Source organism: Narcine bancroftii, chromosome 6, assembly GCF_036971445.1.
Source record: "Narcine bancroftii isolate sNarBan1 chromosome 6, sNarBan1.hap1, whole genome shotgun sequence".
Classification (NCBI taxonomy): domain Eukaryota; kingdom Metazoa; phylum Chordata; class Chondrichthyes; order Torpediniformes; family Narcinidae; genus Narcine; species Narcine bancroftii.
In genome coordinates, this window is record NC_091474.1 from 147,704,759 (window position 1) to 147,722,285 (window position 17,527).

A 17,527-nucleotide genomic window follows, 5' to 3' on the forward strand; every position below is an offset into this window, starting at 1 on the left:
AAAAAAGAGTGTGGCCTTTAAGGTTTGGTTTCGATTGCTAATGCAGAAATCAGGAACAGGAATCATGGATTAAATAGACTGTTTACTACTCTGTTCCAGACGTCCTGTATTTTGGGGCACTAATAAAATATGTGACTTAGGTGGCAATGGAGAGCCATTACACCTATTGCATTTGTCCTCTATTTCGAGATAAATGGCTGCCAGTTTGGATAGAAAAATGGAGCCTGTAGAGCATCTTAAATTGAATAAGTCCCAACAGGAGGTGGTGGAACTCTTTCCACAGTTTCTCCTCAATTCTGGTTTCCAGTTCTTGCTCCCTTTCTGACTTTATTTTGGAAAGTGATTGTCTTTTGTTTGAGAGAGTAGAGCTATAATTTTTTGAAATTGTCCCTATCACTCCTGGATTAACTGGTACCAACTCTTCCCAGGGTTGTTTGGCAGGTAACTGAGGGAAGTTTGAGAAAGATTTTGAAATAAAATGACGAATCTGAAAGTAGCGAAATAAGTGTGTTGATGGTAAGCCATATGTGTGTGACAAAAAAGTGAAACTGATAAACACTCCATCCACGTAAAGATCTTGAAGATGTTTGATACCTTTAGATTGCCATACATTAAAAAAGGGATCAGAATAAATGATCCTTTTTTTAATTTTATACAGAAATTTGGTGCATTTGATTCTAAACAATTGAACAGGCGATCTGTGTTCACATTTCACCATGACAGTCTGAATGTTTATAAGATCTGGAGATATCAAGCAATTCTCAAGGCACATTGAGCAAAGATGGGCTGCCTTAGCTGCTCGTCTTGTTCTCCTCTTTTGTGGTTGCTGAACTACTGTTGCCTTGGCCTCTGTTGTAGCCACGATGGCCATGCAATGAGAATTTCAATTCCTCCCTTACGTTTAAGAGCCTGGTGGAAGGTCAGAGCACTGATCGGTTCTATGGGACCCAGTGCTGTCGCTGCTATGCTGTGGAGCATGAGCCAAGCTGACACAGTTCTCCCACAGCCTGCTGTCACCTTCGAGCAAGTGATGGCATCGCCTTCTTGAACAATTGTAATTTTTCTGGTGAAGGTTCAGAGTTCAAATTTACGATCACAGTACCTACAATGACAGCAGATACAACCTGGATATTCGTTTTTCTCTTGGGCATAGCAATTTCTATACCAGTAACTGTTAACTAATCAAACTTCAAATGTGAATGTAAATATAAATATACAGTAATAAATAACAAGCATATGAGTCCTTAAATTAGTCTCTACAAGACTATAGTTTGAGTTTTATAGTTAAGGGGAAGTAGCTATTCCTGAACCGGGTGGCACAAGTCCTGTGGCACCTGTATCTCCTTCCTGATGGCAGCAGTGAGAACAGAGCATGTCCTTGGTGGTGCAGATCATTGATAATTGAAGCTGCTCTCTGATGGCAATGCTCCATGTCGATATGCTCAGTGATGGGGAGAGTTTTGCCTGTGATGTACTGGGACAATTCCATGAACATTTGCAGTTCTTGGTGCTCTCACAGTCATGACATAGCCAGTCAGCACATTTACCACAACACATCTTTCACAGTTTGCCAAGGTTTCAGATGATGGACCGAACCTCAGCAGACTCCTTGAGAAGTAGAGGCCCTCTTGTGCTTTCTTTGTAATAAGATTTGTCTGATGGATCCAGGACAGGTCCTCGAGATAATGACACCCAGGAATTTGAAATTGCTGACCCTTTCCACCTCTGATTCCTCCAGTACAGTGAGTACTGGGTCATACACCTCTGGTTTTCCTTTCCTGAAGTCTACAATCAGTAACTTTGTCTTATTCACATTTAATGAGAGATTTCTGTTGACACCATTCAGCCTGGTTTTAAATCTCCCTTCTGTACGTTGATTCGTCACCCCTTTAATACCAAGATTCAAGATTCAATTTAAAAACAGTGTTACATTGCACCAAATTGCTTTGCCTTTTGTAAGGCAGATAAACTCACCATCGGCAGAAATTGCCTGTAGCACCTCTTACAGTCAGAGAAAGAGAAGCAAAAGAGAGTTCCCTCCACAGTCACTGAGTGTCTGTGGATTCGCCCAAATGATCCTGCGGCCGTCGCAGCCACACAGAGTCCAGTCCAAACCATCAGCAGCCAAAACTCCAGATCCTAACCTCCAATACAATTGGGAAGCCTTCACCTCCTCTCGCATCCCCGTTCTGATTCCTGGTACCCCTTCAGCCAGTCTCCAGGAGTCTGCAGCCTGATGCAAGTCCCTTGCTGCAATCTCTAGCAACCTTTGTGGGTTCCTTGCCTTGAGTTACCAGCAGTCTGCCACCTGTGTGGTTCCTTCAGTCACAGAACGTCTCACTGGACCCTCATGGTCACTGTTCCATGGGTCATCTTCTCTGTTTCTCCTTTTCGGACAGGGGTTGGCTTCCCTGTTTTCTGGTGCCCAGTACTAGTCCTCTGCCTTCCCGGAGTATGGAACCCCTTTAGACTGCTGCCGATCACAGGCATAGCCATCTAGGGTCCAGACCCAATGGTCATGTGATTTTAAATAGAACTACTTTCGGCTTCTTTCGGGCCATTCAAAGCCTGTGCGGAGCTGACATCAGTCAGACTGGGTGGTTGGACATTGCGGAAGTGCTGTGTCTCCGCTCCCCGCTCTCCGTGGGTTTGCACCAGTGGCTGCACTGTCACTAAAAGCTGTGGAATCATCAAATTGGTACATGGTGCTGAAGTTGTACTTGGCCACACTGTCAGAGAGATATAGCATGAGTAGAGCAGGGATTGAGTGCACATCCTTGTGGGGCTCCAGTGCTAATGGAGATTGTGGAGGAGATGTTTGCCAATTGGAACTGACTGGGGACTCGAGATGATGAAATCCAGGATCAAATTGCACAATGGGTTATTGAAGCCCAGATCTTGGGGTTTGTTGATCGGTTTTGTGGGTATGATGGTGATAAATGCTGAGCTATAATCAATAAAGAGCATCCTGCTGTCCAGATGTTCCAGGGTTTTGTGTAAAGCCAATAGTATGGCATCTGCCAGAGATTGTTGCTACAGTAGGCAAATTGGAATGCATCCAATGCACCGTTCAGACAGGAGCTGATATGCTTCAGCTCCAGCCTCTCAAAGCTCTTAATCACCGTGGATGTAAGTGCCGCTGGTTGATAGAAGTTTAGGCAGGTTACCACACTCTTCTTGGGCACCAGTACAATTGAAGCCTGTTTGAAACAGGTGGGTACCACTTGCCCAAAGTTAACGTTAGCCTCGGAGTTCTGGGATTTGGATCCAATGCTGGCGAAGGAGTGCCTGCAGGTAGTCATGGCCTATTGCACCTGCTGTTTGGTGGTGGAGATTATCCATTTCGAACCTGCCATCAAAGTTGCATTTTTGTTTTATTTTTGGTGCGCAAAATATTTTAGATTATTTACTCCATGCTATTGATTTTAATCCTGAAGTTTGCAGGAAAAGCTTTCCTGGAATAGATATTTTGTTACGAGTGCAGGAAAACTATTGTCATGAGGATCACATCTACATTTTCAGAGATCCTTTTTACATAATTACTCAATTGGAGGAGGACCTTCAGTAGTTGTATGTACAATCTACAAATCTGTCATGGTGGAGTGCTCCACTGTGCCAATGATGTATTGAATTATGGCTCCTATCAAGCAACTTTTGTTTTCCACAGTAGGACATCTGAGTTGTGTTGCTATGAATGAACATAATGCAGCAGCTATTGAAATGGGCCCTTTTATCTCTTGAGTTTTAGCGATGCTGATGCTATACTAATGTAATGAACCTTAATTTTCTAAATTTATGGGGTCCTTAATTATTTTCAGAATTTATAAGATTTATTAGATTCCATTTTACATCTTGGTTGTCCTTTTTTTATGCATTAATGGAGCGTAAGTGTTTACTCATAACTTCACAAGGGAAGGGTTAGATTATTAGAATAGTTTTTTATATACATTTTTTTGTCTATCATGGATTGTTTATAGCTATTTGTAATATACGCTTACTTTGTGGGATATATATTATTACCTATGTATGAGTGTGTATGTGTGTAATAAAAATACTGGAAAGAGTTTTAACAATGCAGTTGAGATGGGGGAAAGAAGTCTCCTCTTTAAAAGGTCTTTAAGGAAATAAGCTTCTTTTGATTATAAAGTATGTTTCCAATTATCCGAAAACCTCTTAACCAAAATTCTGTTTTCTGAAATTTTGAAAGTAAAAAAAGAAATCTTTTCTTAAATTTATGCATTTATCTTATTTTGTAAGCAGAGATCACATTGGGTTTTTTTTTGGTAAGAATTAAACATTATTTAATTCTTGAAACACCTTCTGTTGTTTTTTTTCTGGAGTTTTAACTATTGATGATTACAGGATGCTAATGCTATTGGGCCTGCTTAAAGCAATTTCTCAGTTATTTGAAAAATCCAGTTAACCGAAAAATGACCAGACCCAAGCATTTTGGATAACTGAAACGTACTGTACAGCAAACTTTATTTCTGTTAACTGCATTTATCCTTGATGTTTCTCCAGGTTTCTCTGGAACTTGTGTCGGCTGTGGTGAGAAAGGATTTCGGTACTTCACAGAGTTTTCCAATCACATCAACTTGAAATTGGCCACACAGCCCAAAAAACAAAAGCACCTGAAGTATTATCTGATTAAAAATTCACAAGGCATTCTGACTAAAGGGCCCTTAATCTGTTGGAAGGGCACAGGTGAGTCTGCAAAATAGATTTTGATTTCAAATAAATCTTGAGAGAAAAGTAATCTCGACAAAGATGGCCATTATCACCATTTTTATTTGCATTGGCTATAGAACCATTGGCAGAAGAGATAAGAAGAGATAATGAGATTAAGGGTTTTATGATAGAAGATAGAGAACATAAAATTAGCTTGTTTGCAGATGATGTTATATTATATTTTACAGAACCAGAAATAATCATTGAAGAAAATAAATGTACGATTGGCAGAATATGGTTTGATTTCAGGTTATAAAGTCATTGTAGGAAAGAATGAAATGATGGGGACCATACATTAAGTAAGCAGGTGATGAAGTTTAAGTGGCAAAAGGAAGCAATTAAGTATTTAAGAAATAATATTGATAGAAATTTAAATAATTTATTTAAATTGAATTTTCTACCATTACAAAAAAATATTAATGAAGGTTTAAAGAGATAGAAAGATTTACCAATAACTTTAATCGGAAGGGTAAATTGTATAAAAATGAGTATTTTTCTGAGATCGCAATATTTATTTCAGTCATTGATCATTCCTATACCAACAAAGTTTTCTCAAGAATTAAATAAAAATGTAGGAAAATTTATTTGGCGTGATAAAATGCCAAGGATGGCTTTGGAAAAAGTAACTTGGAAATTTGATCAGGGAGGATTACAGTTGCCAAATTTTAAAAATTTTTATAAAGTAGCTCAATTAAGATTTCTATCCTCTTGTAATCAAATTGGTGAGAAGACAGCATGGGTACATATTGAAATGAATAATATAGGAGGAACTAATCCAGAACATTTTTTGAATAAATGGAATGAGGAACTTTTGAAAGGAGTACATTTATTCAAGATATGGAATGGAATTCATAAAGAAAGAGGAATTAAGAACTACCAAATAGCTAAGATGATGTTAAAGCAGAATCCACTTATTCCCTTTACTTTAAATAATCCTTTCTTTGATATCTGGCACAATAATGGGATAAAGGGGATAAAAGATTGTTTCCTAGGTTCTTTTTCCCAATAAAACTATTTTTTCATACTATCAACTAAAATCATATTTAAAAAAAGAAATTAGGTGCGAATTTTAGACTTCAGGAACAGAGCCCATTTGAGTATTTTATAATTTATACATTTATTTAAAAATTTATTATTAATATGTTTCAACAATTACAAGACACAATGCCGAAAAGGGAACTATATAAGTCATAAAAAATGGTAAAAAGGTTTAAATATACAAATTCATGATGAGGCCGGTCAAGATTGTGCCAGGAGAGTGCAATTAATACAATTAATGTTAGATATCAAATGATACAATATAAATTTTTACACCAATTATACTACACTCCCTATAAATTACATGGACTTGATTCAAATTGTTCTGACAAATATTATATGCAGTTTGGTCTTGTGAAAAAATGGGAACAAATTATGAAGATACAGATACCAAAAGATCCCAGAATATTTTTGCTTGGAGATTTATATAACACTGATACTAAATTGAAGTTAGACAAATATCAATGAAAATTTTTGAGTGTAGCAATAGCAGTGGCATGGTAATGTATGGCAGTCAGATAATTTTATAGGGTTTGTCAGATGTCATATAGAAATTCAAAATTGTATACCACTGGAAAAAAAAACTTATAATTTAAGGAATCAACCTGAGAATTTTTACATGATTTGGAAACCATATATGGATTCCATCAGTAGGAGTCCATCCACATCATCCATCTTCCCAATTAATATGTATAGGATAGAATAATATGTCTTCTTTCTCATTTTTTCTTTTTTCTTTTGGGAGGGGGGGGGGGAGTGGGAATAAAAAGAAAAAAATTATATATCATTTTATATTGTTTTTATTACATTGTATTGTTATATGATGAAGAATGACATCTATGTATTGATCCAAATGAAAAATAACATGTTCAAAAAAAAAAATCTTGAGAAGGGGTTCATTAATGGCCATCCAGATTTAGTTGGCACAAAGCACTGTGATGTGAATACTAGTTCTGGTTGATCATGAGCACTCATCCTAAAATGTTATCAAGAATGTTTTACGTTTTGAAATAGATAAATATGGTGAAGAAACCCCTAGCTCAGTGACTCATTTTTATTTGAACAAAACAAAGCTGGAAGGACTCAGCAGATCAGGCAATATTCATGCATGGAAATGGTCAGTCAATATTTTGGGTCAAAACCACTGATTGAGACTGCAGGATGCCCATCTGAAAAGTTGACATGATACTGCATGACCCATAGTCCCTCCAGCTTCTCCTGTTCACTGAAAACTACAGCAACTACACTTTTTGTATGTGCCTCATTTTTAAAGTTTTGCACTCCCAGTTTCATAAGCCGTGTCCAACTCTTCAACCCGATGATAGCTGTCTTTCTCTTGTGGCCTCTTCCAATCTCTTTTATGTTTACAATGAATTACCTCCCTGATTCCTTCCACCCATCACACCCTGTCTCTAACCCAACCCCTTTAATAACTTTCTGTTTTAGGTCACTGTCAGTTTTTGTCTGATGAGTTTCCAGGGATATTTCTCTGTATTGTAGGTCACTAAATTTTGGAAGTTTTTGTGGATGTCTTTAGTCCGATGATGCAAATGAAAACAAATATGTTCGTATGACTGAAAATTGAAAATGGCTTTGTTGTTAAGAATGCACTTTTAATTTTAACAGAGGGTAAGACCCACCAGTTGGGCTCGAGTTCCATCTCCAGTATTCCCTCACAACCTCCTGAGAGCCCAACCTCATCCACTACAGTGTCGTCAGCAGAAAGCATTGCTGGAACCAATCAAATTGCAGCAACTGGAATTCAACAAGCAGGTACTACAATCTTTTGATTCTTTGATGGTTTTCTTTTGATTGGTCCCTTTTGAATAATTTAAGTCTCAAAAAACTAAAAGATGCAGTGGGAGGGTGAATTCTAACAATGGGGGTGCACTTAAGAAGTAATTGTGCTTTCTTCTGTCCTTTATTCAACTTCTTGCTCCTAATCGAGTTAAGGGAAGGGTAAGTTTCAGAAGGGAGTTAGTGTTACTGGAGGAGCTGACCTTCTGCCATCTGATTTGTGCCATGCTCACAGTGCTATTTTTGATGATGAGGCAAAGTTATCAGCACCAAAAGTACTCCCTCTCCTCGGAGCTCCCTACACACCTCACTAAGGTGGGGATGGTAGGCATCACTGGACCTCACTTATCTCCTAAATCTCTCACTTGTTGGCTCCTCATTCCACACCCTGGAAACCGCTTCAGCTAGCAGGCGAAAAACAAGTGAGGGGGTGGTGTCATTGCTACACCACTAGGTGATCATCCCAATGGCAGAGCAGACGGAAGAGGAGAGATCTTCCAATGGCTGCAAAGGCATCTGAGGATATCAACAATGAGTAGGGAGGCTTGTGTGCATGCCGCAAGAACTGCTGTGGACCCACATCACTCAGGGCTTGTCTACCTAGCATGTGAAGCCTGGATTCAGCGGACTGTGCGGAAGAAACCATCACTGGTTCAAAGGGCAGAAACATGATTCTCAGCAATGCGTCGTGGAGCGCTAAGAGGCACAGTGAAAGACATACAGAACACTGCTGGCCATCCACTGCATCCTGACCTATCTCCAGCCGTCTCAATTATGTCTTGCCACTGGGTCCAGATAGGCCGGGGTGAGAGAGTGGGGCTGATGACCTGTGCAACTCTCCCTCATTTTAATCCAAATCAAACGCAAGTCATGTCTTCAAACCCAATGACTTTGAAGCCATGGTCATCTTCGACTATGAAGGACGAACAACAACAACAATATCTTTGATGATGCTAATGAACTTGAATGAATAGAACAGGGTTTCCCAAACATTTTCTTCCTACTCATGTTCCACCTTAAGTTATCCCTTACTAATCACAGAGAACTTATGGCATAGAGATTACTTAAGGTGCTATGTGAGTGGAAAGAGAAAGTTTGGGAAACCATGGAATAAAAGATGTGAAACAATGAAGCCTGATTTTTTTTATTTCCATGTTCTTGATAACGGTTTTCACCTACCAGGAATATGGCCTAACTCTTCAGGATGTGATGATTTCTAACCCAGGTGTGAATGGACATAGATAAAGAAGTTGAAGGAGTGTTGATCAAGCTGTCTCTTTTCAGTTATTTTACTTGAGGATTGCAATAACACAGCTTTTGCTTCATTATTGCAAAGAGTGGAGAGTCCAGGTAATGACAAATCTGTAAATTTTATCAATTAAAGTGATTATTAAAGTGTGTCAGAGGTAGTCAAAGTGATTTGCAAGTCAGCAAATGTTTGAATCATCATTAGGTTTTGACATTAAATGTTGATGACTCCTTTCTCTCCCTGGATGCCGCCTGGTCTGTTGAGTCCCTCCCCATTCTCACTGATCACTCAAAAATCCTGCATCTGCAGTTCTTAAATTTATCTACTATTTTGAACAATCTGATTAATTTATTTGAGTTTCATGACCTTACTTCAGAGTTGAATTGGATCAGTCACCCAGCCACAATATTTTATCTAGATTCCGAATGTGGACCACCTGCAAAGAAGTCCTTAAACTTTGTAAATTTGTACAACTTCCCTGATGTAGTGCTGAGTTTTTTTAATGTTTATGCAGAATTCCTAAAGCTTATTACTGCCGTATATTTTACATTTTATTGCATTATTGAAGTTGTAATTTCTGTTTTGCTCTTTGTAATTATTTGGGGTGAGGGACAGTGAATGGATTTAGTTTCAATCAGGGAAGGGATGCAGACATTAAGGATCAGATTGAGGCATCATTCAGGGCAGGAGTTCATATTCAGACACTGTGGGAATGGATGGTGATGCATGCTGTGGGATGGTATCCATTGTGAGGTGAGGATGCTAGGTGGGTTAAATGTGAGGGGTCCTTACATATTAATGAAGAACTCAAACAATAGATAGAGCTGGGGTGATGTCAAAACAGCACTTTACAACTTTTTTTGTGCCTGGTCACCTTTGTCTATAAGCACATGATTGTTACAGAGGATCCAGAACCAGTCTTGTGGGAACTAGACCAGGGTAAGTATCTGATGTCACAATGGAGATGGAGCTGACAGAAAGTATTTCTAGGCCTGCATACCTTACTGCTTTTGTAATTCCCGAAGAATCTTTTCAAATCTTTTCCATTGACTCTTAGCACAATTATAACATGATATTAATTTGAGTATTATGTAAACTATAAACAATGTCATCTTATTTTCCTGTTTGCTGAAAATTTGTTCTCAAAGAAAGCCATTGACTATATAGATTGTAATTACAGGTTCACCATCAATCCAGGTTCCTAGTCAAGCAACACCAGGATTTTCTGTAACTCATAACAACAGAGAATTCTACAAACACCAAAATGCAACAAAGGCCAACAACTTTACTGTGAAGACTACGTTAAGGTCTTCATTAATAGGTAGAGTAATTATGTACATTGTCAACTGCCTTTGGTTTCAGCTCTGGTCCACTAGCCAGTACTTTCCTTAAGTTAATGGATTGAAGCTTACTGTAGGTACTTGAACATAAAATCTAGACTTGTACTGTGGTTGCTGAAGGTGTGTGGCAAAGTCAGAGCCACCATTCTGCATGAGGCACCATTCTGCATGAGGCACACAAAGAAAAAAAGGTTTGACCTAATATAATCCATTAAATTCCCAAAGTTTTTATAGCTTGTAAAATTACTCTTGGAAGAGTATTAACATTTGTAAATTAGTTAATGTGGTAGCAAATGCGTGTACAGCAGTCTGTAAAATGAGAATGAATTTATTAACATTTAATGTATACCCATATAATGTAGTTATGCACCAAAATTCTTACAATGCAGCTGGAGGTACTTTGTAAAAAAAAAACCAGAAACACAATATTTAATTGACTTAGACAATAAATGCAAAAAATATAGATAAATAATAATATTCACTGTTATCCTGGTGCAAAAAGTGACTGAGTGATAGTACTGGCAATTCTTTTGTGGTGTCAGTGTGGTCATTAGTATGACAAGGGGAAGTTGGAAAGAAGCTGTTCTTAAACCTGGAGGTACTGGTCTTCAAGCTTCTGTACATTCTGCTATGGTTGAATGTCAATCTTTAGTCAATGAACAACAGCCTGACGTCGGTGTTCCTGTGGTCTTGCTGTTGATCCATTGTGATGATAGGCAAATTGAAGGGGGTCGAGATCCATCTGAGATTGGAGTTGATGCACCTCATAACCAACCTCTCAAAGTACTTTATCACAGTGGACATCAGTGTCCCCAGTACGATGATGATTATTGCTAAAACACCGTCATGCCCTCTGGATTTTGCTTAGTTTCAACTATGTAATTGTGGTCAAAGTATATGCCATTGTCACTAATTGTATCTTTTCAGGCACCTTAGCTAATTCAGGTCCTCCAAAAAAGCGTCACAGAGGTTGGTCACCAGATTCCCCAACAGCATCAGAGACGAGTTCCATTCAGAACAATCCACCTGCTCAGAATTCAGCAAGCAAAACTGGTATGATATAACAATAACATTCTCAACATTCAGTTTCTGTGCATAAATTCTACTTTCTGACTGCGCAATCAACTATCAGTAAACATTTATAGAGTGTATAAATGTTCTGCACATGAACCTTTTAGTATTTAGAAGAAAGTCATTTATTGGCAATTGCTCTGACAAGGTGGGAATAGGGAAGCAAGCAAGTTTATTATTATCTGATTGCACAAGTACAACCTGACGAAACAGTGTTTAAATTTAGTCATACAGCGTGGTAACAGGCCATTTCGGCCCACAAGCCCATGCCGCCCAATTTGCAACCAATTGACCCACACCGCTAGTACGTTTTGAACGGTGGGAGGAAAACGGAGCCCCCGTCGAAAACGCACACAGACACGGAGAGAATACAGACAGCGTGGGATTCGAACCCTTGTCCCAATCGCTTGCACTGTCAAGATGTTGCACTAACCGCTAAGCCAACCATGCCGTGTTCTCTGGTTTGATTCAAAACATGCAGAGACAGAACCAGGCATAACACCCATAGAGACAAACAATACATATGCAGGACAAGTATTCATATTTACAAATAAATAAAAGTACAGTATTTTGTTTCTGGTCCCTCCTTACAATCTTCGTTGTGGAACGCATTTCACCCATTCTTTTAAAAAAGAAAAAAAATATCAACTGAATTCAATTCTCTCTTTACAATTGAGTGAATTATTCTTATAATACTTATAAATGATCTGTTAGAAAGTTGGCATTTTGCATCATTTTTTTCCATGTATTTCTGTTCAAGTTCTAAACAATGTGTTGCATAGTTGTCATAAAATGTTATTGGTTCCACAATGTGATTTTCTTTTAAGGATGTCTCTCTCCTATGTTGAAACATACAGAGGTTAATCTTGACTCATTGTGCAGGATTAATTTGACATTATTAGATTCTGAGATATTCATTAGTATTGGTTTAAATTTAAGACATCAATTTTTAACGCTTGTGATTCATTCTATTTTTTAAAAAAAATCTAAAAATGTTCCTCATCTTTATTGACATCCACTTCACTATTTTTCAGTTATGCTTACTCTAGCATTCATTTTATGGACAACTAGGAGCAGGAAATGTTAATGGCTTTGTAGTCCCAGATAAAAGGTCTTTTTGCTAATATTAATTCGGTGATCTTTGGAATAGATTGCAACATCAAATGAAACACGAAAGTTTGTAGATGCTATGATTGTAGTGAAAACACAGAAATGCTGGAGGAGCTCAGCAGATCTCACAGCATCCATAGGAGGTAAAGATATTTAACATGTTTCAGGCCTGAGCCCTTCTTCATCCCTTGGGCACTCGCTGGAAGACCTCCTGAGTTTATCCAGCATTTCTGTGTTTTTACTACAATCACAGCATCTACATATTTTGGTGTTTCACTCGATGTAAAAGGACACGTTCAATCAATCCTTTTATATCACACATATTTAAAAGCAATTATTTTCTGCATATTGATTTAATTTTTTGAAAGAAAAGCCAAATGATGGATTGCCATGTAAACCACTGAATGAAATAAAGGATAGATGTTAATGAAATAGAGGGTGTCAAGTTTCATAGATCTGGTAGCTTTTGGAATGTTTTCATTTAGGTTAGTTAACATGCTGATAAAAGGGGCATTTTCTTGCTGAGATATGACAATTTGTTGCACAAGCTGAAGTTTTAGGTCTGACATTGATTAGAATTTCATTTCCTGTTTAGATATGGGTTTTGGGACACAATGGTTAATGCCCTTCTGATAATGTTTCTCCTGATGCTACTATCACTGTTGGAGAAAGTTGTGATGGCTGCCGTGAAAAGCTGCTGTGATAGTGATGCAGCCTCATTTTATGTCTTCTGATCCATTCTGTTAATATTACACAAATTGTTCTACTGTTGCTGTTTGTTTCCATCCAATGAATCGTTGCTCGTAGACTACAGATTACGTTCAAGTTTATTTATCATCCATTTGTACCAGGACAACCTGCTGAATCAGCATTCTTCAGTCCACAGTGTAAACACACATAGAGACAGAACACACATAGAGACAAGTGCGGTACATATATTTAAAATAAATATTATTAATAAACGGTGGAGTCTTGGAGAGTTTTTTTTAAGAGTTCATCAGTCAGTCTCACTGCCCACGGGAAGAAGCTGTTCCTCAGCCTGTTGGATCCGGCTCTAATATTTCTGTATCTCTTTCATGAGGGGTAGATGGAAGATGATGCAGGCAGATTGGTGAGGGTCCACACTGATTTTACAACTCTCTTTTACAACTTTACCATCCCGGTAAATCATATTGTTGGAGGGGAAGGAGATTACAGTGATCGTTTCTGCTGCTTTTACATTCCTGTGGATTGATCTCTGATCCAATGGACTACATATCATACTGATGTAGCCGGCCAGGATGTTCTCAATAGAGCTCCTTTAGAAGGTTGACATAATGGTAGCCAGTAGCCTTGCCTGTTTCATTCTTCTCACGAAGTGCAGTCGCTGTGGCACCTCCCTGACAAGTAAGGAGATGTTGTGTGTCCAGGATAGATTTCCTCTTCAGAAGGCTCTGAGGAACTTGGTTCCCTTCACTCTTTCCACTACTGAGTTATTGATGTGTATTGGAGGGTGGTTGTCTCTGGTCTCTCTGAAATCCACAAACATCTCCTTTGATTCATTTTGAGACTGGGGTCGTTATTCTCACACTTTTTTCAAGTGATTTTCCACCTCTTCTCTGTAGTGCAGCTCATCATTGTTTTTGATGAGGTCAACTACTGTTGCGTCATCTGTAAATCTGATGACGCTTAATTTTTAATTTAAACATACATCACAGGCCCTTCTGGCCTGCATGCCCATGCCACCCAATTACACCCAATTGACCTACAGCTCCGGTATGTTTTTTTGCAGGGTGAGAGGAAATCGGTGCACCTGGAGGAAACCCATGCAGACACAGGAGAGTGTACAAACTCTGTACAGATAGCACCAGATTTGAACCCTATTGGCACTGCAATAGCATGGCGCTAACTGCTACCCTAACCATGTTGCATACCCTGTTGGTGCTGGATCTATGATTGCAGTTATGGGTCCGAAGCATGCACAGGAGTGGGCTAAGTACACAGCCCTGAGGTGTACCGGTGCTTAGTGTGATGGTGCTTGACGTCTGCTGCCAACCCATTCAGACTGTAGTCTTTCTGTTAGGAAGTCTAGAATCCAGTAACAGAGTGGGAGATGGATTCCCAATGAGGGCAACTTCTCCACCAGCCTCTGGTGTATGATTTTATTATAAGCTGAGCTGAAGTCAATGAACATGTGAGGGGCGTATGAGGTGTCATTCTGCAGGTAGATCAGGATGGAGTGGAGAGAGAAGGCTTTAGCACCTTGAGTGGAACAGTTGCATCTATAGACGAATTGAAATTGGCCCAGTGTTGTTGGGAGGTGCATTTTGATTCAGGTGGCTGTTTTCTGTCTTATAACTCACCAGGTGCGAAAGTTCAGCGGACCAATCAGGTAATGTTGCCCGAAATCCATTGTTGAAAAACCAAAATATTAATGGACAATATTGCAAATTCTTAGTAGAGATCCGGCAGCATTGATGGAAAGAGAGCAAGGTTAAAAGGTTAAGTCAAAGTTGCTTTGTCAGAACATGCATGGCATCTTGTTGCATGTATCAGTGTTTGCTCCAGCAGTTGCCAATGTGTTAAAGATATTTCTTGATTGATGGGGAGAAACATTTTATTTTGAGAAGCTTCTTGCCTTTTGAAAATTAGATCCATGATGAAAAAATGAACATTGCATCTGGTGCGAAGCAATTCCAGAAGATGGCTGATCACCACCCCTCTCGAGGGCAATTTAGGATAGATGACAAATGCTGGGCTCCTACCGGTGGATGAAAATAAAAGTTCTGCTGAAAAAGATTGCCATAGTTTTGCATTGTGCATTTTATGATTTCTCTTCCAATAATGTTCCAATGTTTTGATTTTAAAATTATAACTTGTATCATTTCCCTTTTTGTCTTCTACTGCACGATGTGAGTAAAATAATGGAAAATTGTTTGGTGACTTAATGTTAAATAGGTATAGTCTTTGTGAAGAGAGCTGCAGGCTAATCACCTTTCATCAGAAATTTCATATAATCGCTGTATTTTGCTTTTGATCTGTCCATCAGTCAGCATAATCTCATTTGCTCTTGACATGATTAATAGGGGATATAAGTATCATCTGCACTTGTATCACTATTGACTAAGTCTTTCGTGAAATTAATTCACTCTCTTGCTAATTGCAGAACATGTGAAATTGACTTGTTTAACTCAGCCCAGCCATTTAGGACCAGCTGATTCTCCACTAAAAGCCTCGGAAGAGTCTGTGGTAGTACCTGACAATTTACTTAACATCTGTGGGATCCGACCTGTAATTTTTAAAGGTAAACGAATGTAAACTTGAAATTGAGTTTTTATCATGCTGGAATGTAGGTTCTGGATAGAAGGAGGTGCTTTTGGATTTGGAGTCTCTTGCAACCTGATTAACAAAGCCTGATGTAAATTAAATTTCCTCGATTCTTGCCCAACATCTAGGCATATTCGCAATCTGGGCAGACATCAGTAAGAATTAGTCCATAGATAGCTTTGGGCCTATGAGTTTGGTTCCTGGCTGAACCTGGAATTAGTTGCAAGCCGTTCCTGGGGGAAAAAAAACATTCTCTTTTTATAGATATCCATTACTTCATTTCGTCCTGAAGTTAAAATACACAAAGATCACTCAATATGGTAACCAGACATCAGTATTCTATTGAATGACATCAAAAATAACATAAGCAATAAATAAAAGTGAGGGGAGAACTGAAATTAGCTCTGCCATTCATAGGAATGGTTGTATTTTGGACTTAAACTTATAAGAGAGTGTTTGTACATAGGTGTGTCAGTTTATTTTCTAACCTGAGGCAGCCTGTATCTTGGTTACTGCCAATAACCTGGGGAAGAACAGGATCACTTCACATTGGGTGATTCCAAGGAAATCCTTGAAGATCCCAGGAGAAACACTCCCTGAGCAATTTGAGTTTTCTTTTTAAATTGATGCTCACCTGGGCCCATTATGGCCTCTCAGTATATTTGCACTGCTTGTCTGCAATTCACAATTTAATTCAGGCACGCTTATAAAAATCATGCCTGATCTTTTGCATCTTAGATTCACCCCTGCTTCTATTAGAGACCCGGACCTGAAACAGATCATTGACATTTTTATCATGACTGGCATAATGTGTTAGAGCTGGAGTTTCAGTCTTCTCAAATTTTTACTTGTTTAAATCTCTTGTGGGACTGGAAGGATCACCTGATCTGTGATTGTTGAGATAATACCACAGAGTAAATATGCACTTGGTTTGGCAAGTCTACTAAAGTTGAACTTAAAGTTGAATTATTTCAGCTGAATCATTATCTTATTGTTGTCACAAAATAAATCTTAATTTAAAATGCCTTTTAATCTGAAGTTAAATAAAATGAAATAATCATTGTAAAGAGAAAAGTTAAATACAATAATTTTATTTTGTTTAGGTCATGGAAGCTTTCCATACCTTTGTGGTAATCTGAATGATGTAGTCATCAGTCCATTGCTACAGAATTGTTATGGAAACATCCAGTCTTTACCCAGAGTGTATGAGCAGCATTGTACACCCGTGACCATGGTAGCATCTGTAGAGATGCAGATCTTACTTACAGTTTACTATCTAGTTCAACTTGGTAAGTGATTAAAAAAAACTATTCTGTCAAATTATTTTTGTGGAGTAAATTCTTCATATTGTAGAATTTAGTTGTATTGGTTAAAAGTATATTTTCTAGAAAAAGAAAGGCGTATACTAAGGCATTAAACCTGGAATTTCCTCTTCAGTCCTCTCTTCTTTTTACTCCTCTTCCATTATGATGCACCTTAAAATCAACCTCTTCAACCAAACATTTATTCATTTTGAATGGAGTTCTATATCAAACCTCATCAGTAAAGCCACTTTATTTTAAGTGCTAGTTAAGTGCTTGGTGTCACTCAAGAATACTGGTTGTCACAAACTTCAGTTTTTGTTGATTTTAATAATACAAGATTTTGCATTTCCCTAAAATATTCAGAAGAATACTCCATCTCAAGAGCTTCCACTTGAAAATCCAAAATGTATTATTTGTTCCCTGTGTTAATTTAAAACATTGCTTAGAATTATTTCATCTCTTTTATGGAACAAGGCAGCCAACTCATCGAAGACAAGATCTTTCTGAACACGATTATGTTGATGAGTTGGCGATGTTAAAGGGATACACATCAGGAACATTGCAGAGAAGTGCTGTGGAATATG

The 17,527-nt window shown here is 38.3% G+C and overlaps 1 protein-coding gene across 8 annotated transcripts in view; it reads left to right on the forward strand.

Annotated features, from left to right (window-relative positions):
• The window catches only part of greb1 (growth regulating estrogen receptor binding 1), a 266,669-nt gene that overhangs the window by 151,840 nt on the left and 97,302 nt on the right, over window positions 1–17,527 (forward strand). For 7 of the 8 annotated variants that reach the window (XM_069886310.1, XM_069886305.1, XM_069886308.1 and 4 more), the window contains 6 exons: window positions 4,522–4,704; window positions 7,393–7,539; window positions 9,993–10,133; window positions 11,080–11,205; window positions 15,479–15,616; window positions 16,743–16,928. In XM_069886310.1, the coding sequence (XP_069742411.1) occupies window positions 4,522–4,704; window positions 7,393–7,539; window positions 9,993–10,133; window positions 11,080–11,205; window positions 15,479–15,616; window positions 16,743–16,928 (921 nt within the window). The remainder of the gene's footprint in view (window positions 1–4,521; window positions 4,705–7,392; window positions 7,540–9,992; window positions 10,134–11,079; window positions 11,206–15,478; window positions 15,617–16,742; window positions 16,929–17,527) is intronic. The other variant, XM_069886312.1, reaches the window with a different exon arrangement.